The sequence below is a fragment of the Neomonachus schauinslandi genome, chromosome 3 (assembly GCF_002201575.2).
Source record: "Neomonachus schauinslandi chromosome 3, ASM220157v2, whole genome shotgun sequence".
Taxonomy (NCBI): Eukaryota; Metazoa; Chordata; class Mammalia; order Carnivora; family Phocidae; genus Neomonachus; species Neomonachus schauinslandi.
The window spans coordinates 140,215,878-140,240,038 of NC_058405.1; the positions used below are offsets into that span (position 1 = coordinate 140,215,878).

Sequence of the window (24,161 nt, forward strand, 5' to 3'; positions counted from 1 at the left end):
TTAGACTTCTGTGATAGGTGTTATGCCTATTATTGGATGTAACTGACCTTGTCCTGCTGTCCCTTCCATTGCTACCAACAACCATTTGGAGATTAAAGGTTTTTTTTTTTTTTGCTGACAACATCAGTAGCTATTCTTTTCTTGTTACACTTTTACTGTTGTCATAGGGACACGGAAACAGCTGAACAGAGTTTTTACATATGGAGTTCCTGATGGAGAGGTGATATTAACCATGCTACTATCTGTCACTGAATTGTTTCTAAATGATTGCATCAAGGTCAGGCTCTTGCCCTTAAATTTTAAGGAATTTTCAAAGACAGCAAGACTAGTTCCTACCAGGAAATCTCATTTGGAAGACTTACAGCAGTTTTCAAAGTGTGGTCCCTATACCGGTTGCTCTGGCATCACCCATCAACTTATTAGAAATGCAAATTATTGTGCTCCGTGATGGTTCACCAGCCCAGTTAGCTGGTAAAAATTATTTCTGGGTGTATCTGTGAGAATGTTTCTGGAAGAGATCAGCATTTGAATCAGTAGACTGTTAGTAAAGAAGATCTGCTCTCACCAGTGTAGGGGGCATAATCTAATCTATTGAGGACCCACACAGAACAAAAAATGGAAGAAGGGCGAATTCTCTCTCCTTGAGCTGGGATGTCCATCTTTTTTCCTTGGACATCAGAGCTCCTGGGTCTTGGGCCTTCAGACTTGGACTGAATTGTATCACTGGCTTTCCTAGTTCTCCAGCTTGCAGGTAGCAGATCATGGTACTTCTCAGCCTCTGTAACCATGTGAGCCAATTCCTATTATAAATCTCTTCATATATATCTCTTTCTTTATAAATACTATTGGTTCTGCTTCTCTGGAGGATCCTGACTAATAGAGGCCCCATCCCAGGCCCTTTAAATCAGAAACTCTGTAGTCTGTTTTAACATTTAAGTCCTCCAGGTGATTACAAAGCATGCTAAAGTGTGAGAACCAACTTCTCTATTATCTTCCTGTCTGATAGTATTGATGAGAAATATCAAGGTTCTCAAGAATGCAGAGATAAACTGAAAGAAGATGTTCTACATCAGAGTATTTGAAAATCTAAGGTATAGAACAGCATTTTTAGAACTGGGTTTGAACTATATATAGTACCACAGGAGAAGTACTTATTAAAAATACATAAGCCTTGGCCCCACCCAGACCTAGTGAATCAGAGTGTCTGAGTCAGGGCTGATTGCCTCTTTAAGGGCACACCAGACAGTTCTGAGACACCAAGTATGATCACCATAGAATAAAGTATAGCTTATGTTAACACCAGTTATCTCTGGGCAATGGGACTGAGAATGATCTTTACTTTCTGTATACTTTTTGCATTTTTTTTTTGAGTTGGGTGCAATGATCATACATTACTTTTATAATCAGAAAATAACAATAAGGCAATTATTTCAGAAGAATAAAAGTGGACAGAATAGCATCAAATCATCTTGGAGCCCTGGGAACTTGAGGGGCTGATCTATTTTTGTGACATTATTTATATCAGAGGGGTGCAAAGCTCAGATTCTAGCATAAGACTGGCTGGGTCCTGATCCTAGAGGCACTTATGAGCTATGTAAATCTCCTCCCCCAAACCTCAGTTTCCTCATCTCTCAAGCAGAGGTAGTAATAACAGAATCTATTTCACAGGGTTGTTGTGAGAATCCTATAAGTACTTAGTATAGTGCTTAGTACATAATGGGAATTCCAATGTTAGATGTTAGCAGTATAAGGATATCTATGTTTTCTGATTATTTATGGTGCTAGGTTTTATGGCTATTCTTAACTCTATTTTCTATGAGTCATATATTAATCAATCCATCCATTCTTCTTATAATGCTCAAACAACAACAACAACAAAACCAAAACACCTGGCCATGGCTCTAAGTGGAAGATGTCCCTCTTCATGGATAGTAACTCTTCTGCATCATCCTGGACTTGCATTCTCTCATCTGACTCTGGTCCATTGCCATGATTCTCACTCTCCTTCCTCTTGACAAAAAACCTCTTCTTAGCTCATTTTCCACCCAATGCCCACTGCCTTCATGCTTCCATTTTTCTCCTTTCAGTTTGGTGTCTGTTAGGTAACAGACACCATATTTATTTGACTTCCAAAAGTTGCAACTGTTGGTTATTACTGTGCATTTAATAAATTTTTGCCAAATTCTCTTAGGATTAAAGTTCAGCATTACTAGCTATTTTTTTTCCACCTTGACATAATTTGATGGTTTGGGTTTCTGAAGCTCCGTCTGTGAGGTAGAACATTTCTGAATCTCAGATTAAGAACTAATTTAAAAAAAAAAACATTCCTGGGTTTGTGCATCAAGGGCAGGGATGGATGCTATGGCCGATGCAGTCTCGCTTGCAGCTGCTACCTGGTAGGTCCAGAACTGAGCTACACTTCCCTTTTTCAAAGACAGATTCATATGTGTCAAAGGCTTAGCACCTGATTGTGACCTTTTTTCCTACCAGATTAAATCAGACACTTGTAAAACATTGAGGAAAGGAGTTTAGGAGAGAAACTGATCAACTTTCTACTTTCTGAAGCACTTTTATATTGAAAACAAATACTTTAAGGCAGTGGTTTTCAGATTTTAGTATGCATGAGAATCACCTGGGGGGTTGCTATAGATCAAATGTTGTGTCCCCCACAAATTCGTATTTTGAAATCCTAGCCCCTCAGGTGATAGTATTAGGAGGTGGGACTTTGGGGAGGTGATTAGGTCATGAGGGTGGAGCCTTCATGAATGGGATTAATGCCCTTATTAATGAGACCTCACAGAGCTCCCAAGTCCCTTCTGTCTTGTGAGGTCAGTCTATGAGGAAGTGGGTCCCCACCAGACACCAGTCCCAGTGATCTGGGACTTCCCAGCCTCTAAAACTGAGAGAAATAAATTTCTGTTGTTTATAAGCCACCCAGGTTATGGTATTTCTGTTATAGCAGCCCAAATGGACTAAGACAGGGGCTTATTAAAACATGGGTTACTGGTCCCACCTCAGTTTCTGATTTAGTAGGCCTAGGATGGGGTCTGAAAATTGCCATTTCTAACAAGTTCCTGGGTGATGCTGACACTTTTAGCTCAGGAACTTCACTCTGAGAACTACTCCTTAAGAGAATCGATCCATAAGAATGTTGAGAACTTGGTCCTCCTAAGAGGGGAGGAGAGTTAGTACTAGCTGTGCTAGGAACTTTCTAGTCATACTCCATTTCTCTCTTTTCTTCCTCCCACTCATTGAATAGTACTCAGATTTGCCAATTTCAGCCTGAGAAAATGACCGCTTCCATGATCAGTATATTTCAAAGACACTTATCAAGAAGGACCAAAGAAATTTCTAACCCTTGCCTTAGAAAGACTCATCACCCATTTACTGATGATTACAATTTTAACACCAAAATGTAAAATTTAGCTCTATAGATGTGAGTCTCGTATCTTTGCCTACTTCTCACTCAGCTGACCTTCCCATGGCCCCTGAGGCACATCTGCACTCTAAGCTGGTGCACTTTCAGTTCCTCTGCCCTGAACGTCACTCCATCCCCTGTCTATCACATCCATAACTGCTTTGAAAACAGTTTCCTAAGATTTAATGCCTCCATAATGTCTTTCTTTAGAAATTTTGACTCACAGATAATTCACCTGTTTTGCTTTCCAGTGGGTAAATACAGTTCATAGTTCCTATATTTCATTTTCTATTATTTTCAAGCATCTTCTGGCTGATTTGTCATTTTTTTTAAAGATTTTATTTATTTGAGAGAGAGACTGAGAGACAGAGCACAAGGAGGGGGAGGGGCACAGGGAGAGGGAGAATCAGACTCCCCGCTGAGAGTGGAGCCCAACCTCGGGCTGGATCCCAGGACCCTGAGATCATGACCTGAGCAGAAGGCAGATGCTTAACTGAATGAGTCACCCAGGAGCCTCTGATTTGTTTTCCTATTTTTAATTTTGCTATCTTCTGACCACAACACGCTTCCCTAAAACTGGGAGATACAGGGAATAAAAACTAATGATAATATCTCCTTTTACTGTCTGAGCTTTTCTGCAAATGATGCATGGGGTGGGATACAGCAAGGTTATCCCTGAATGAGAGACCAAGAAAAAGGAGGAAAGCACTGGACTTGACTCTCTTGCCTCTAAAAAGTCCATACTCCCAGGGCCAGCAATGACAAAGCACCCATACATATCTTGGCTTCAGTGGCCCCCAGAGCCTAATTGTAACCTGCTCATTCTTCCCTTTCACTTAGAGCAGACACAATTACCATGCTTAGGTAGGTAGCCCAGCCAGGTTAGTGGGGTTTGTTTTGTGCTTAATTTTTGCTTCAGTGATCAGAGAATGTATTACACAACTACTGTGAAATAGCACCTGGTCTGTTCACTAACACAATATTATAAAAGTAAAACATAATTTAAAAAAAAAAGAACTGGATAACCAGGACCCCAGAACAAAACTCAACCACAAATTATCACCTCATACCTATAACTACCACAATAATTTGAGTGTGGAATAGATGCCAAATGATTCAGACCAGCCAGGTTAGATTCCCCTGCTGTGTGGATGAAATTTTCAGGTGCATCTTAACATTGCATTGCTGTGAATATCAAAAGCACAGTAAGGGTCCCCACAAAGCTGGCAAATCCAATAAACTCAGGGACTCACAGGTTTCCAGGAGCAAAACATATTCAGCATTTGTTCTATGGAGATGATTTATTCTTTTTTTTTTTAAAGATTTTATTTATTTATTTGACAGAGAGAGAGACAGCGAGAGCAGGAACACAAGCAGGGGGAGTGGGAGAGGGAGAAGCAGGCTTCCCGCCGAGCAGGGAGCCCGATGTGGGGCTCGATCCCAGGACCCTGGGATCATGACCTGAGCCGAAGGCAGACGCTTAACGACTGAGCCACCCAGGCACCCAGAGATGATTTATTCTATTAGATCAATGGTTTTCACTCTTTTCTACCTTCTTTAGTGACCCCTTTTCTACTTTGATGTTCAACATGTATATCCAAAAGTTCTGGCAGAAGCTCGGTAACCAAGTTCTGCCTGATTTCTGTCCTGTCCCCCAACCCAGCAAAGAACCCCTCGGAGGATCTCAAAGCACCTCCTGCAAACCTCTACAGCCCCACAGAACACAGGTGAAATAGCAATAATGATACCGTATTGATTTATAGCAAGAACAATCACTAACTATTAAGACACTAGGATACAATTCCAAATTTTTCTCTACTTGTTCACTTGAAAGGTAGATTTATTTATAGGGAAGGAGGCACACTCTTATTACAAACCAGCCTACAGGGACACCTGGGTGGCTCAGTTAGCTAGGCATCTGCCTTTGGCTTAGGTCATGATCTCAGGGTCCTGGGATCAAGCCCCGTGTTGGGCTCCCCCCTCAGCAGGGAGGGAGTCTGCTTCTCCCTCTCACTCTGCCCCTTCTCCCTCTGCCCTCCACCTCGTGTCCTCTTGTGCCTGCTCTCTCTCTCTGGCTCTCAAAAAAATAAATAAAATCTTAAAAAAAAACAAAACAGCCTGCAAACAGATTTCTGCCAATTCTAAACATTAGACTTGGTTCTTTGAACACAATTCTCTCCAAACTAGGTAATGTGTATGAAAATATACACATAGAAAATAAACAAAAGTTCCATTAACCTTAAAAATTATTATTAAACATTCACTCAGTACAATGTGACATGTTATGACATAATGAAAAGATATTGGAGCCAGAAATATATGGATAAAATTCCAATTCTGTTATTTACTAGCTATGTGGCCTTGGCAAGTCTCTCGACCTCTCGGAATATTACTTTCTGATTTTTTAAAAAGAAATTAAAAAAAATCCTGATAGGACTGTATTTCAGGGTAACTGTAAAGTTTAGATACTGACTAGTCAACTTCTTGTTCTGTGTCTCATGAGTGATTAGCAAAGATTAGAAGTGTTTTCCCCTTGAAACTAGCCAGACACAGAGATAAACATTTCTTGTTCACCCAACCAACCGATATTTTCCCTGGATGCAAAATCCCAACTGTAAATCCTCCTACCTGTAACTTGTCTACTCCTTCCTGTAAAAGACTAAAGCAAAACCACTCTGTAAAGACACACTCTGATCTTTGGATCTGGGGTGCTCTCCCTACTGCAATAGCCTGAAAAAATTGATTTCCTTGTTTTCTAGTTTTCATCTTTGATGATATCATATATGTAAAAGTGCCTGAACCATAATTGGTCCTCATTAATTGGAAGTTTTTATTAAGGACCTTTTATAAACAGTGCTCTGAGTATAAACTATGAAGTGTACAAAGATGAGCAGAATGTACCTTCTGCACTGGCATCTGTGAAATCTAGCAGCAATTCCATATATTTATGATGCTAAAATCTTATTTTTTGTTAAGTTTTCCTGACTTCCATCATGATAAGCTAATTTTGGCATATCAGTAAGCAATATGAGTTAACTCAAACTACTTTAATGGGAACTTTATAGTCATCTATTCATAAAAACTATAAATAGAGTTGAACTTTAATATGCATACCAATTCTGTAAGACTTAGTTGAGATGAAACCTTCTCTAATTTCTGCAGTCAGAAATAACCTCTGGTCTCTGTGGTCCAGCTTGCATTCTTTTTTACTTCTTCTAATATGATCTTTTGCATTAGGCTCAACATCATTCCTTTTGCGTACATGTCTGGTTTTCTCCCTAGATTTTATGTTGCTTGAGACTAGGTACAGTGCCTTATTTTCTCTGGCATGATGTCTTAGGCAAAGGATATGTTCAATTAGTGTTTGCTGAAATGAGTCTATAATAGTCTTTGATGCCTTAGAGCATACTAATCAGGCAGTGTACATATGAATATTCTTCATAAAATGTCAGAGAAAAACTGAGAAGACTAAGTAATCAAGAAAGGATCACAGAGAATGGGATAAAAAAAGAAGAGGGGAGTGTGAAGAGAAAACTAACAATACACTGAGAAATCTAAGAAGGTAAAATTACACAGGAAACAAATGCATCACAAGTAACTTAAATAGAGAGCATATTATTCCAACTCTACGCATCTTTACTACACAAAGGTTTGGATAAGCAGATTATAGTCAAGGTCTTTAGAAGTCTTACCTATACTGACAAGTTATAATCAGGAAGAGATAATAATGGTAAGGTTGTGATATACAATGTTCTGTTCAACAGTAGGTCATCAATGGAATGCTAATAAATCTTAGCAACCTACTGTCTGGGGTGGGGAAAGGGAGTCCTTGATTTGTAACATCACCAATTTCTACCATATAAATATTTCCAACATGGCTGATTTTAAGGTATCAACAAATTACTTAATGTGAGTTTGGAAAGAGGTGCACACAGTTGGCTCACCCAAGTCAGTGAAGCTGGTTCTATCACACTACTGTCAGTTTCCTTTCTCCTCACCTTCCTTCCTTTACTTTCTTCCAAGGAAGAGGAATGGAGTATAACAGGTCTAGGGAAAGGGCAGCAAAAAACCTTCATGGAAGGTTTTGCTTCTCAGTGTTCCCTTTGGGATTGTGTTTTGGAGACAATGGATCACCTCCAATTCATACTCTCCATCTCACTCTTCAGGGCAACCTGAACATCTAAGAATCACTTTGGAAATAAAATGAAAACTACTATCTTCTTTTAGGCCACTGATGAAAATGTTAGGAAGACTTGATTCATGATAAATGTTACTTTCAATCTGACAAAATGATGAGAGTTTAGCTTCTCTGAATCTTAAACTATAAAATTATACATGAGAAAGACTGCAAGTACTCAATTATTGGTATTTTTAGCTTCTCCACTGTTATACTAACAGGTAACGTTCTAGTTCCACGTTACACTTCATCAGTTGAGCCAACATTTGCTTATCAAAAATCTATGTGCTTGTTTTCTATTCATACAAAATATGCTGAAATAAAATGAAAAAATATTATGGTTCTGAGCATTTTTGCAAATTATAAGAACTCAAAGACCCACGAGTAGGAATGAATCAGATCTCAAGATGTGCAACTATTAATAAAAATTTAATACAACAGCCCATTTCCTAAACTTGTTCAGGATCATCATTACCGGATGCATCATCATTCTGACATCTTCCAGCCTAGCTTGGGCTGGTGTAAACAATAAGCTCATGGAGTTTCCTGAATTTATCTTCAAGGATATGCAGAAGAAATCTAGCTTTTTGCAACATATACTTTGTGGCATCTAATGACACTGGAAAATCCCTAAGAAAATCTTCCTAGAATAACTTAGAAAGGTACCACAATTAAAAATAAACCTTATTTTCTAAGTGTGGGCTAGAATGACTTGGGAGGGCATCCTCCCAGGAATGGTTATAAAAGTTATTTTGGTTCCAACTCCATATTTTAGAAACGTACAGAAGTTATTTATGTTCTTGTTCTACATTTTCAGAACCTTGTATCATTTTAAGCTCCATATATAAGAATAAGAATTTTTAATCACAACTAGTGGGGTAATCTTTCTATTTTCCCACTTGTACAACTGCCACACTGGTGTGTGGTCTGGCACGATTCTCTGTAACTGGCATTGTCAACTAACAAGAGACAGAAAGAAGACTGGCCTGCACTCTGAAAGAACAGCAGCTGTAGCAGGGATTTGGTGGCTGGCAAAGCTCCTGGTGAAGAGAGGGACACACCTACATAGCTGGTGTCTGCAAGGACACTACCATCATCATTGGGGCTTCTCTGGGAGACTTCAGAGAGCATATACATGGTAAAATCCCAAACATTTAGATTTATTTGCAATTATTCTGTTTAAAATATAAGCACCAACAACAGAATAAATTTGATGTCAAAACTTAAAATGCTGACACTCAAAAGCAAAAAGTTGTGACGCATAGGCTTAACTAGATCTCCAAAAACAATGGTTCTGAATTTGATCTTTTAAACTGGAACTGAATGGAGCATCTGGGTGGCTTAGTTGGTTGAGTGTCTGACTCTTGATTTTGGCTCAGGTCCTGATCTCAGGGTTGAGGGATCAAGCCCTGTGTCAGGCTCTTCGCTCAATGTGGAATCTATTAAGGATTCTCTCTCTCCCCTTTTCTCTGCCCCCCCACTCTCTCTCTCAAATAAATAAATAAAATCTTAAAATAAATAAATAAATAAATAAATAAATAATCTGGAACTGAAAATTAAGACTCATTAGGTAGATTCTTCTAGGGTGCCCTGAAATTTTAGCTTTAAAAACCATCTGAGAACTCAAGAATAAATGAAGTTTTGAAAGAAAAGTGTAATGGGCAGTTGCCTGTTTTGGGGGACAAGGGGTGACCAGAATCTGAGCCTTATATCTCCCTGAGGAATTTGTATCTTTCTAGTTTTGGTGAATATTTATGCCTTCCAAAACTCTATCTTCCAAAGTGATGTTATTAGCAGGTAACTCATTGGGAAGTAATTAGGATCAGATGAGGTCATGAGAGTAGAATCCTCATGAATGGAACAGAGCCCTTTTAAGGGTCACAAGAGAGCTTTGCTTCCTCTCTCTGCTCTCTACCATGTGAGGATACAATGCGAAGACAGCAGTCTGCTACCCAGAAGAGGCTTCTCACAAGAACCCTACATGCTGGCACCTCGATCTCAGATGTTCAGCCTCCACAACTGTGAGAAAGAAATTTCTGTTGTTTATAAGCCACCCAGTCTGTGCTATTTCTGTTACAACATCCCAGACACACTAAGTTAGAGCATAAAACTTAGGCTCAGCCTGTCAGAAATATCTCATCCCCCTTCTGCGCCCTCCACACCCAAATCTTGAACAGTGATGTCAAAAGGCGGGAATGGAGAGAAGCCATTTTGGAGACAATAGCAGGATTAGCAGTTACACCCAATCTCCAGGAGCAGGTGGGGCCAGCAATGTGTCCAGTGGTGGGATGCAGCTGTGGTGCCCAGTGCTTATTGGCACCAGCAGCTCTGCTCTTACCAAATGATGGATTCCATGGCCTGAATCTCAGCTCTGTTTCTAGCTTCTCCCAGTGTCCTAAACCTGGTTCAGCAAGCTTCTTGATACTTTTCTGGGCTCCCCAAAGACTTTTCAACAAATTTCTGCTGCAAACAGCCAGTTAGTTTTGCGAGAAGCAACTAAAGCCCCTGATTATTACAAAATATAGTAAGAAAGTTTATTTCTCAAAAAACAGTTGTTTGTTAAACCCCTCCAAAATTAGACAACTTCTATTTCCTTCCTTTTTTTTTTTTTAAGATTTATTAATTCATTTTAGAGAGAGAGCGTGCGAGCACACAGGCACAGGGGTGGGGGGGGGGAAGTTCTGGGAGGGGCAGGGTGAGAGGGAGAGAGAAACTTAAGCAGACTCCGTGCTGAGCACAGAGCCCAACCCGGGACTGGATCCTACGACCCTAAGATCACCACCTGAGCTGAAACAAAGAGTTGGACATTTAACCAACTGTGCCACCCAGGCCCCCCAACTTCTATTTCTTTCTAACTGGGTTTTCAACCATATTTTATAATAGAATGGCAGTTGTTTTTATGCTTTCCTGAAGATGAAATCTCCTTAGGTTTACTAGAACCAGCGCAAGGATCTTCTCTTTCATTCTCTCTTCCTTGCTCTCCCACCTCTCATCTGTCAGGGTAAATTAGGAGTAGAATTTATCTGATCATTCCTATATACCTTCCTTTATCCTTCTCTTCTAGGTATTTGCTATTCTGCTGCCACCATACCCTAATCTGAGGCCCCAGTGCATCTAGCCCTCTATCCCATCACCTGTGTTTAATCACAGGCTTCTTACAGTGATTCGTCTCAGAGCTGTCCAGATGCTCCCTTGTTATCCTCAATTCTGTGGCCCATTTCTCCTTTGGATAATGTTTCCTGTGAAGTTTCAAATTGTGGAAGTGCTTCTTCCACTGCTACATGAAGTAGATAACTCATCAATACCTGAACATTCTAATGATTCTGTTTGGTGCCCCAAACACCAGGTGCTCTGTCTTTTCAGTTCACCTGCAAACAGCTTGGTCAACTTTTGTTTGAAAACTAATAGGACCCCTTGACATACACGAAGGCTGACAAAATAAGAAGAGTACTACTAGAGTGAACAAAAGCTGGTGATTAGCAGTGGTACAGTGATACAGAGAGAAAACAAAGCAAAGTACAGCAAAAATTATTCCCACACATTTTGAAACTGCTCTGGAATGATACTATGGATTCAAGTCTTTGAAATATTTGTCACAGAATAGCCAATGTTGGTGTGGAGGTGGAATGATTCATCAGATATGAACCTTGGTAAAGTTGCCAATTTCCACCAAAGAATATTGACCTGATCTAATCATAACGTTTTCTAAAGCAGATGGATTTGTTTCCCACCAACAATCCTGAATGCTTATCCATCTAGGCCCTAGCCAGGGGATGTAATCTTAGACTCCCTGTCATCCAGTTTAGTTAAAAATCTGGTTGAGGTAGGTGATATTTGGGGGATGATTGATTAAGCAATTTCTTCTACCTGTCCTAAGTGATAGTTTAGAACAAGCAAAAGATTACTTTGCTGGATCATAATTTTCTGTCTCCTTACAGGTTTATTTTCACTGGGTTTTGTCAGAAAGCCTTCAGCCTTCAGGTCAAAGAAGGAGTAACAGAAAGAACAGAAATAAAATCCATTACCACAGTTTCTTCAGGAATGATCGTATGGATATTTTCAAGTTTCAGACACTGATTGTCTCCCATATGAAACTTCATGTGAGAAATGCCTTTTAGTCATATTTCTCATGTATACAAGGAAACCTCTGCTTTTCCTGAGGGTGTCTCTCTTCTTTAACAGTAAGAATTATGTAACTGATATCCCTATCAAAATACCATCAACTTTTTTCAAAGAAATGGAACAAATAATCCTAAAATTTGTATGGAGCCAGAAAAGACCCCAAATAGCCAGAGGAATGTTGAAAAAAAAAGCAAAGCTGGCGGCATCACAATTTCAGACTTCAAGCTCTATTACAAAGCTGTAATCATCAGGACAGTATGCTACTGGCACAAAAACAGACACATAGATCAGTGGAACAGAATAGAGAGCCCAGAAATGGACCCTCAACTCTATGGTCAACTAATCTTCAACAAAGCAGGAAGGAATGTCCAGTGGAAAAAAGACAGTCTCTTCAACAAATGGTGTTGGGAAAATTGGACAGCCACACGCAGAAGAATGAAACTGGACCATTTCCTTACACCACACACAAAAATAGACTCAAAATGGTTGAAAGACCTAAATGTGAGACAGGAGTCCCATCAAAATCCTAGAGGAGAACACAGGCAACAACCTTTTCGACCTCAGCCACAGCAACTTCTTCCTAGAAACATCGCCAAAGGCAAGGGAAGCAAGGGCAAAAATGAACTATTGGGACTTCATCAAGATAAAAAGCTTTTGCACAGTAAAAGAAACAGTCAACAAAACCAAAAGACAGCCGACAGAATGGGAGAAGATATTTGCAAATGACATATCAGATAAAGGGCTAGTATCCAAAATCTATAAAGAACTTATCAAACTCAACACCCAAAGAACAAATGATCCAATCAAGGATTGGGCAGAAGACATGAACAGACATTTTTCCAAAGAAGACATCCAAATGGCCAACAGACACATGAAAAAGTGCTCAACATGACTCGGTATTAGGGAAATCCAAATCAAAACCTCAATGAGACACCACCTCACACCAGTCAGAATGGCTAAAATTAACAAGTCAGGAAATGACAGATGTTGGCAGGGATATGGAGAAAGGGGAAGCCTCCTACACTGTCGGTGGAATGCAAGCTGGTGCAGCCACTCTGGAAAACAGTACGGAGGTTCCTCAAAAAGTTGAAAATAGAGCTACCATACGATCCAGCAATTGCACTACTGGGTATTTACCCCAAAGATACAAATGGTAGTGATCTGAAGGGGTATGTGCACCCGATGTTTATAGCAGCAATGTCCACAATAGCCAAACTGTGGAAAGAGCCAAGATGTCCATCGACAGATGAATGGATAAAGAAGATACGGTATATATATACAATGGAATATTATGCAGCCATCAAAAGGAATGAGATCTTGCCATTTGCAATGACATGGATGGAACTGGAGGGTATTATGCTGAGCGAAGTAAGTCAATCAGAGAAAGACATGTATCATATGACCTCACTGATATGAGGAATTCTTAATCTTAGGAAACAAACTAAGGGTTGCTGCAGTGGGGGGTGGGGTGGGAGGGATGGGGTGGCTGGGTGATAGACATGGGGGAGGGTATGTGCTATGGTGAGTGCTGTGAATTTTGTAAGACTGTTGAATCACAGACCTGTACCTCTGAAACAAATAATACATTATATGTTAAAAAAAAAAAAAAGAAGAAGAAGATAGCAGGAAAGGAAGACTGAAGGGGGGAAATTGGAGGGGGAGATGAACCATGAGAGACTATGGACTCTGAGAAACAAACTGAGGGTTCTAGAGGGGAGAAGGGTGGGGGGATGGGTTAGTGATGGGTATTAAAGAGGGCATGTACTAAATGGAGCACTGGGTGTTATACACAAACAATGAATCATGGAACACTACATCAAAAACTAATGATGTAATGTATGCTGATTAACATAATAAAAAAATAAACCAATGTAAAAAAAAAAGAATTATGTAACTGATATATATTCCCCTTTACTTGGCCTACTGGGTAGCTTAGATGCAAGAATGAGCCTCAAAGAAAGAACTATGAAGGAACTTAATGCTTGATTATTTGTATTTTTCCCCTGATCTTACTTATCTTTATATTTCCAAAGAATTTGGAAAGTGCAATGCTACTATTATTAATAACTGCTCAAACAATCAAAACTGTGAATGGAAACATTTCCAATTTGCCAACATAACCATTACACTTATTCATAGCAGAATAAGGGCGTGTGTACATGTATATGATATGGGTGTATGAAAGTCTTTTTAAATGTGTATATTTATATATATTATGGTTCTTTATTTTTATTTATAATTCAGCCATTATTTTCTTCTTTATTCACATCATAAGCAGCAATAAATCCTTTGTGGGAGACAGTATATGAATAAATATATAAAGTATAGACAAATGTGGCCAAATAGTATATTACATAAACTTCAGCTGTGATCATTACTAACAGTAATGGCTAATAATAATAGTTTTATTATTACTAACAATAATGGTAAGCACATACTACTGTATGTGGGAGGCATGTGATGGGTAAGAAATTAAGAAAGCATAGGTGAGCAGTTAAGAGAACATAAGGCAAAACTGCCCTGAAGTTTTGAAATCTATAACTGAGATGTTTGTGTATACGTAGGCAAGCCAAGTAGCCAGTATCTGTTCTATTTAAGAAAGGAAGAAATTCAAACAGACAGAAGGTACATCTCCACAACTATGTCCCCTCCAGAGTACAATTCCCCTCTTTCTGCTGTCCCCAATGAGGCCTAGGAAGACTCACAATCTTCTCAAAATCTAGGATGCTTCTGTCCAAAACAACATTTCAAGGAGATTTCTTAATCTAGATATCGTTTTGATGTATACCACAAAAGGGAGAGTTATTTTATTTTCAGGGACTTTTTTTTTTTTTTTAAAGATTTTATTTATTTATTTGAGACAGAGAGAATGAGAGACAGAGAGCATGAGAGGGAGGAGGGTCAGAGGGAGAAGCAGACTCCCTGCCGAGCAGGGAGCCCGATGCGGGACTCGATCCCAGGACTCCAGGATCATGACCTGAGCCGAAGGCAGTCGCTTAACCAACTGAGCCACCCAGGCGCCCTTCAGGGACTTTTTAATTGTGTATTTTAAAACACTTTAGGGACTCCTGGGTGGCTCAGTCAGTAAAGCGTCTGCCTTCGGCTCAGGTCATGATCCCAGAGTCCTGGAATCGAGCCTTGTATCGGGCTCCCTGCTCAGTGGAGAGTCTGCTTCTCCCTCTCCCTCTGTCCCTCCCCCCTGCCCCCTGCTTCTGCACTCTCTCAAATAAATAAATAATCTTAAAAAATGTTTAAAAAAAAACACTTTAAAATTTTCAATTTTTTTTGTCATGACTCAGTGAGAAATAAATTTTACTTCATAGTTTAGAATGTATATATACACAAAACTAAAACGTAAGTTTCAAAACACTATTGATCTTATTTGTGACACACTATTTTTAACTTATTTTGTTCCATTTCATTTCTTAAAGTGTTCTTATTATGACCCATTGAATTAAGTTTGTAATAAATAACATTGCTTTACAAATATAGGAAGTTCAAATTTCCAAGGGGCAAATGCTTTAATTTTCTGAAAGAAAATTATTCTTTTAAAGATCAAAAGAGATTGGGCCAACTTCAGATTGATGATATAGCATACTGCTTCTTATCTCATTAAGTATTTGCTCAGAAATCCAAAATATGTAGAGTTGAATCATGCAACTCTTCTCGAGAGGAGAAAATACATCCCCAAGTTGTATTCCCGGTAGGAGCGTATCAACCCACACATGTAAATCAAATGTCAAATTCCTCTAGTATTAGTGTCTCCAGATTCTAAATATAGGCTTGACTTATAATTTCCTTTCTTTCTAGCCTTGGTTTTAATGAACTTAAAAGATATTTTTATATATGCATATAATTCAGTAATTCTGAAAACTGCATCATTATTGACTAATCAGTGATGACCTTAATCTTAGATTTCTATACAGAAAAAGTAAATTGTTCAGGAAACAAAGGGAAAAAAAACCCTTCTTTCATTAACTGATGCCATGGTTAATCACCCAACTTGAAATAAAGAATTTGGAAAGTACAATGCTACTATTATTAATAACTCCTCAAACAATCAAAATTGTGAATGGAAACATTTCCAATTTGCCAACATCACCCTTTGGCTTATTCATGCCAAAAACATCTTAGCTGAGTTTTAACATTCCTTAGGAAAATATTAAGTTATAGGTTTTTTTTACCATGTCAACTCTAAGATAACACTTAATTCTAACTGTGTATTTGCAGTGCCAGATCACATTGGACAGAAACCACTACCTTTAACAGATGGTTCCATTCTTGCCACAATCATATCACATTAACTTTCCAGCCTACCTATTAATACCCAACCAAATTAGAGCTTGATGAACTTCTGGCAGGTTTGTGACAGTCCCTAAAACCTGCAATTTTAAGTAATTATAGAAATTCTGGGCAGAAAGCCCTCTAAAAAGATGATCAGCTTCCTTCCTTTCCTCTGAAAGTTTGAGACCATCCCAAAGCCAGAGTTCTTTCTTCTATTTTAACTTGGAGAGAAGAAAGGATATTAGCATGAAGGATCATTCACTATGTGACTGGAACCAGACTAGATCTATGACACATATGATGTCATTTAAGCCTTGTATCTTAATGTAGTAGGAATTACTATCTCCATTTTGCAGAGGGGAAAGTTAGGCTCAGGAAAACTAAGTAAGTTCATCAAGGACAGAGAGTGCATGTTAGAGTTGGGGTCTGCCTGAGAATCTGCAGAAACTAACACTTCTTGTCAGCTTTCTCAGTAGTGGGCTAGGGCTGGCTGCACAGACTCATGAGAGCTGGTGGTGCATACCTCTTCCCAACTCCACATTTGCTGAGGTCACACCAGTAGCTTGAAATCGGCCACGGTGGGAGTATTTAGACCATGCCAACTGGCAAACACTACACATCAGGGCTTTCTTCTTCAGAGAGTCATTTACCAGCACACCACTAGTGATAACAGTCATGTATTTTTTTATTTTATTTTTTTTTAAAGATTTTATTTATTTATTTATTTGAGAGAGAGAGAGAGAGAGAAAAACAGCATGAGAAGGGAGAGGGTCAGAGGGAGAAGCAGGCTCCCCGCTGAGCCGGGAGTCCGATGTGGGACTCGATCCCAGGACTCTGGGACCATGACCTGAGCCGAAGGCAGTCGCTTAACCAACTGAGCCACCCAGGCACCCACAGTCATGTATTTTTTTAAAGATTTATTTATTTTAGAGCTACCCTATGACCCAGCAATTGCACTACTGGGTATTTACCCCAAAGATACAAATGTAGTGATCCGAAGGGGTACATGCACCTCAATGTTTATAGCAGCAATGTCCACAAGAGCCAAACTATGGAAAGAGCCAAGATGTCCATCAACAGATGAATGGATAAAGAAGATGTGGTATATATATACAATAGAATATTATGCAGTCATCAAAAAACAAAATCTTGCCATTTGCAATGATGTGGTTGGAACTAGAGGGTATTATGCTAAGCGAAATAAGTCAATCAGAGAAAGACAAGTATCATATGATCTCACTGATATGAGGAATCTGAGAAAGAAGACAGAGGATCATAGGGGAAGGGAGGAAAAAATGAAACAAGATGAAACCAGAGAGGGAGACAAACCATAAGAGACTCTTAATCTCAGGAAACAAACAGGGTTGCTGGAGTGGTGGGTGGTGGGAGGGATGGGGGTGCGGGGTGACGGACATTGGGGAGGGTATGTTCTATGGTGAGCGCTGTGAATTGTGTAAGACTGATGAATCACAGACCTATACTTCTGAAACAAATAATACATTACATGTTAAAAAAAAAAAAAGAAGAGAGTAGGAAGGGAAAAATGAAAGGGGAGAAATCTGAGGGGGAGACGAACCATGAGAGACTATGGACTCTGAGAAACAAACTGAGGGTTTTAGAGGGGAGGGGGGTGGGGGTATGGATTAGCCCCGTGATGGGTATTAAGGAGGGCATGTATTGCATGGAGCACTGGGCATTATACGCAAATAATGAATCATGGAACATTACATCAAAAACTAATGATGTAATATGGTGACTAACATAATAAAATAAAATTTAAAAAAAGATTTATTTATTTTAGAGAGAGAGAGTGAGAGAGTGTGCATGAGTGGGGGGAGGGGCAGAGGGAGAGAATCTTCAAGCAAACTCCCCGCTGAGCATGGAACCCAATGCGGGGCTTGATCCCAGGACCCATGAGATCATGACCTGAGCCAAAACCAAAAGTCAGACGCTTAACTGACTGAGCCACCCAGGCACCCCTAACATTCATATTTAAGATCTCACAAATGTCATGATTGGATGTTTCTATGAGTCAATTTATTTCATTTTCAAAAACAAATAATAGTGAGAATACAGACATACTATCTCTCAGTATGTGCTTCCCGCATTTATTTTCTATGTACTTTTGCCTACCATTAAGAAAACCTTCAGTTACCTAAAAGTAGTTACAATAATATAATAAATATCCATGTCTTCTTTATCCAGACTTACTAATTATCGAAATATAGCCAACCTTATTTCATTTTTACTCCCCAAACACTTTTTTCTCCCCAGCCAGATTTTTTTCCCAGCCAGATTATTTTTAAACAAATCTCAGATATTTTATCATTTTATTTGTAAATAATCAGTTTGTATTCCTAATAGATACTAAGCTCATTTTAAAACATTATAACACCACTATTATTATACTTTAAAATTATCAGTGATTCCTTAACATTATCTAATACCCTGTCTATATTCAGTTTTCCTCAATTGCCTCAAAGCCTTTTACAAAAGCTGCTTTGCTCAAATCAAGAACCAAAGTCCACATATTACACTTGGGCAAAATGTCTCTTAAATATTAATTGATATTAATGTTTATTAGCTTAATTTTTTAATAATTTTACCACCTCCCCTCTTCCTTTTTTTTTTTCTCATCTCATTTACTTGTGGAAGAAATTCCATCATCTATCCTATAGAATGTCTTAACTTTTGGATTTTGTTGACTGGATTCCATGGTTTCAGATAACATGTTCCTCTTTCTTCTGTATTTCTTGAAAATTGATAGTTAAATCTAGGGGTTTGAACAAATTTATGTTCTACTCTTTGGCAAATACATTTCATGGATAGGATTATGTATCTGCTATGTGTTGTCTCTCTCTCTCTTTTTTTTTTTTGTAATTAATGGGTTTTGGTGTTCCCACCCTAACCCGTCTCTTCTAAAGATTCCTCACCAAATGGTCTGGGCAGACATTGATGAGCATTTCTTAGATTACTTCAAAAGGGGTTGTAAAATAATGATGGCTTAGTTTTTTCATTCCTTCTGCAATTATTGGCTGGATTTCTTTTACAAAGCAGACATTATTCTTACCAACTCTTTAGTTAACTTGAATTACAGTTTGTCAGAAAAGGCAAGATAAATCTTTGTTTCTTGACCTTTATCAACCAATTTTTAGAATGAGTTTATGCCCTCGTATCCTAGGATCAAGGAAGTTTTTGGTTTTTACTTTTTGGTATCATTATGCACTCACAAGTTTTAACATACTTGATGTATTTCAATAAATTTCAGTCAGTTTCTTTTTATTCTTTCAAATTGGTTCCTGTGTCTATCTGACATGACTCTAGTAGGTTTGATAGCTTCCTTGCTTTCTGGTATATTCCAAGCTCATGAACATTTCCTGCCCCAGTCCTAGAAACAGACTTTTTTGTTCCTGAGGAGCCTGATTTCTTGTGGTGGGAAATTGTTCTGCGTACTACTTAAACTGATTCTGTCTCAACTCATGGGAGATTCACAACCAGAACACTCTCAGTACTCACAGACTACAGATGAAGTACACAGTACTGGCAGCTAGCATCTGAACTTCTATTTCTTACAACAAAAACTGCCATCTTATTACAGGATCTGTCGAGTTAAATGTATACAACATAATCTTTACCATATCCTAACTCATTATTGATTACCTCAAGCATATCAGTGAGTGTCTACAAGACTACACACACTTTATATTAGAGGATGGGGCAGATCCAGGTTTTGTGGGACCTGAAATGTAAACAATTGGGAGGGGGCTCTCTTTTAGAAAATGAATATGAAATTACAAATATAAAATTAAATGAGAAAGTGAATATTTATTTAGTTGACAAAAAATATAAATGCAAAATACAAGTGCTTTTTACACTTTAAAAAGGCTAAAAAATCACAAAATATGAAAAATAACATGTTTTCATTAAATTATTCCTTCATTTGTTTGTGTACTCTTTGATCATCCTTTCATATAATGATTTTGTGATATCGTTCTATTGAGGGATCAGAAAGATAATCCAGTCTTTCCTTTAGTGTGGTTGACCAGATTTTCTTTTAATTTTTGATATAATGCATAAAACTTGACTTAACAAACGGATACACTTATCTGTAGCACTACTATGCTTTGTGCCTTACTCAGAAATTTTGATAAATCCTATCTTAAGCAATTCCCATCAAAAGAGGGAAAAATAGATAACATATTTATAATTGTGCACACCAGTATGTTTTCTAGTATAGTTTTGATAGAAGAGAACTTGCGTTGTGACTAAGGGTCAATTAGAACTCAATGATCCAGTTACGAGTTTAAATGCCTAGTGATTGAAGGAAATTTTACACAGGTTAGCTTTTGGTCCATTTCAATCATTATTTCTCCTCCACTGCCTATATATTTCCATGGCTGTCCTGCAGAACACGTTAATAACACAACATAGCCTCTGGCCCTGCTGGGTGAATCGGCCAAGTATGTGATAGGACCTAGAAGCCATTCCTTTATTGGGATGGCAGGCAATAACTTAATTATACACAGAAGCAATTGCAGACCCTATATAGAGCCAACTATGCTCAAAGTAAATATACCTCGAACCCTTTGTCTTCCATGCACACAGCTACCTCTAATTCCACTCAACATGAGGAAAAGTGAGAGAGGGGGAAGTTTTAGTGGAAGGAAACAGTGGTTCTAACCAATTGTGGTTAAAATACCTTACTTAGCAAATATTACAAAGGCATACAACCACCTGGACACACGGCTCAGGCGCCTCCCAGGGCCTTGGGAGGGCCCATACAAGTGAGCGACCCTGAAATGTAAACTTCGTGGTAATTCCCTGTCTTGAGAGAATCATCATCTCACCACTCAGTCTTTTCTTTCCCAATGGTTAATCGAAACATTTGAATCTTTCTGTCTGGAAACTTTTCCCAGTTCCTTGAACATTTATGGAGCATTCTTTGACTCTTTGGTCCCATCCTCAGGTAACCCTGGTGCATGCAGACAGGAGTCTGTGCTTTTCATGTTCATTACATATTCTTCACAAACCCTCCACGTGATTGCAAACGTATCATAATTTTGCGTCTTGAAAGCAATCCCCATGTGCAATGGAAGAGTAATAGCGTCAGATACCATTTTTCTCTTATCTGAAGTCTTCCCTGGTGGAATCAATAGTTTATATGAATCTATGTTTTATAAGAAGCTGTTTGTGGATTAAAAATACAGGACATCTAAATAAATAAATCTAGCTACTCATGGCAGTAACCCAAGAGTATGACAAGTAAAAACATAAAGAAGTCATAGCAAATGATTTCCAGCTATTATTTTGGTTTGTGCCCTAGCACACGGTAGCAACAACATACTTGCTTTAGTTATAGTATGCTGTGCCTGTCAAGTCTCGGAGTTGCCAGCAAGCATCTCAGGAAAATTTCCAAAGTTATTATTAGGTATAATACAGACTTTCCTACCTAGTTTTCAGCCCTGAGATTTCTGACAGATGCTTTGGTGATTACAGCAGCTGTAATGCTCGGCATCCCGATAGATAGCCTGCGCCAGGACCAGCAGCAGCAAACTGACGGGTGTTTCACAGGAGGAATTTTTATTTTTATTTTTCAGATGCTTCAAAACAAGGACAAGGTCATTCTCAATGCCAGAACTTTTAGCTAAGCCATAACTTTCCCTTGTGTATCAAAAGTACTGAGAGAAAGAAAAAATACAAACAACAACAAAACCCACAAAAAAAATCCAGTTGCCAAGAAAATAAGCCATTAAATGTAGTGTTAGGAACTTTGGATATCTGGATTACTGTTTCAAATTTAACACCAGCATCACCACTGGCACCTTCAAAAATCACAGGTAATACTTATTTTGTACTTACTACTCATCGGGCACTGAACTAAGTGCTTTATATTAAACTTTGCAGTATCCTCATTTTATATATGAGGAGGACAAGACAGCAAAAGCATAATAAAACTGACCTAATTGTAATCAGTAAGTGTGGGGTGGGGTAGGGACCAGGGTTTGCCCTCAGGCAATCTAATTCCAGAGACTATTTGTTAACTTCTGCTCTATACCACCATGCTTGATCCTGAACTTGGCATAGTAATAAAAATATAAATTATTAGTACAAGAAAGAAAAACATTTATGCTTTCTCTCTCTTAGTTTCTAAACAGATCTTGTATATGATGATGACTATGGCACCAAATTTTGCATACAGTTTGTCAATGTTTAGTTTTCTTAGCATTTTAAAACAACACTTTTTTACATATTCAAAAGTAGATTAAATCAATAATGGAAAATAAATTCTTAATTATATTACAAGCCAAGTAAATGTAAACCTATATTAAGCTGTTAAGAAAAAAAAAGAGAATTAATTCACATATAAGCTGTTTTTTTTCAATTTTTTTTTAAAAGATTTCATTTATTTATTTGACAGAGAGAGAGTGAGAGAAGGAACACAAGCAAGGGGAGTGGGAGAGGGAGAAGCAGGTTCCTCGCGGAGCAGGGAGCCCGATGCGGGCTCGATCCCAGGACCCTGGGATCATGACCTGAGCCAAAGGCAGACGCTTAACGACTTAGCCACCCAGGCGCCCCACATATAAGCTGTTTTATTTTTTTTTTCCAGGAATAAATGTATATTTAAATTTTTATAGTAAACATATACTTCTAAGTGAAGATTTTCCCGTATTTCCAAATAAGATAATGTTCAACATACCTTGTAATCAATTTTACATTTGACTTCATTGTTTTGGTAAATACAGTTGTGAAAACTGAGTTACAGACTCCTCCTTTTAAAATATTCTCCCCTTAACATGCACCTCTTTCTGAGATTGGTCAAGACAATTTGGTACACTAAGGCAGCAACGTCCAGGAAGATCACCTCCCCCACTTTTTCCTTTAGTTTGAAGTTTTAATGTCAAAATAAAGTCTTAAAATAATCCTTTCACAAAAATAAGGCAGCTTTATGCTGTAAAAACAGTAGTTCTTTGTCAAAGGCTATAGTCTTTTGTCCTTATCTGCTGTCACCAACTGTCAGCATCATCTTTAAAGATCACTTTTTTCTTCATAGCGACACCTACATGCGGCTCCTTGGTTGTCCAGGTATGGTTTGCAGCCTAAATGTATAACGCTGTCAAACAAGAGCTCCACTGTGGTTTCACAGGCCTGAACGTGCTGAGCCAGTCCTAGTGTCTTCTGCACATCCTGGCAGATCTTAGAGAGGCAGTACTGGAACTCCTCATCACAGTCGTTCTTGCTTTTGCCACAGGTCTCATAGCACCTGTCGTGTTGGTTGCAGCACTTTGTCAGGGAAGGGATGCCAATATTAAGGTGAACACCAAACAGTGGAGAGCCACATCCATTCGGCGGGGAGGGTTTATAACCATAACGCGGGAAGGGCTTAGATCCGTCATTGCACTTATACTGGCAGAGCCCATCCTCGCCTCCCAGGAGGTCCAAGGCGGCGTTCAGGTACGTGTCTATCTTGTGAACGCCGTTCCGTATGGTCTTCAGGGTGGCCCGCCAGTCCGTGGTCTGGGGCTGCTCCTGGCACCTGAGAGCGGCGGGCAGGAAGAGGAGGAGGACGAGGGCGAACGCGGGCCGTGGGAGCAGGGCCATCCGCGCAGCACCGGGCCGTGCCCCCACGGAGCCCACGGGGTGCCCTAGGCAGCTGCGCCAGCCCCGGGCTCAGCGTCCCCAGCTCCGGGCTCGGCGTCCCCAGCCGGCTCCATGCCCACGCCTCCTTCCGAGGTGGGAGGCGGGCCCTCTATAAGCTGTTTTAAAAATATTCTGACTATATGACTATATCTAGAGAGACATATATTCTGAGGACAAAAAGAATTGTAGGAAAAACTAGTGTAACATTGTGTGTCAACTATACTTAAAAAAAAAAAAAGCAAGAATTGTAGGAAATCTTGAACTTGACACCATAAGTTTGTTGTTGGTCACAGTATTGGTGTAGCAGACATGAAACTATTTTGTGTACACTGCAGGCCTGAGAAAATAAGTAAATATATTGCCACTGTGGGTACAAGCATTGGGAGAAGGGAAATGGAAGTATGGAATGGGGGGGAAGGGGTGGAAGGGCCCTATGGTGTTAGAATAAAGTTGATGGTAGTAGTACTATACTATAGACCTATAACAGTACTATACACATATTGGTGTATATATGTGTACGTG

General features: G+C 39.1%; 2 protein-coding genes across 2 annotated transcripts in view; both read right to left on the bottom strand.

Moving 5' to 3' along the window:
* ZNF385B (zinc finger protein 385B) overlaps positions 1-24,161 on the bottom strand; it is a 304,024-nt gene that overhangs the window by 150,656 nt on the left and 129,207 nt on the right.
* LOC110591829 (group XIIA secretory phospholipase A2-like) lies at positions 22,675-23,639 on the bottom strand. The gene has a single exon (XM_044913339.1). The coding sequence runs from the start codon at positions 23,598-23,600 to the stop codon at positions 23,028-23,030; it is 573 nt and encodes a 190-aa protein (XP_044769274.1). The 5' UTR covers positions 23,601-23,639; the 3' UTR covers positions 22,675-23,027.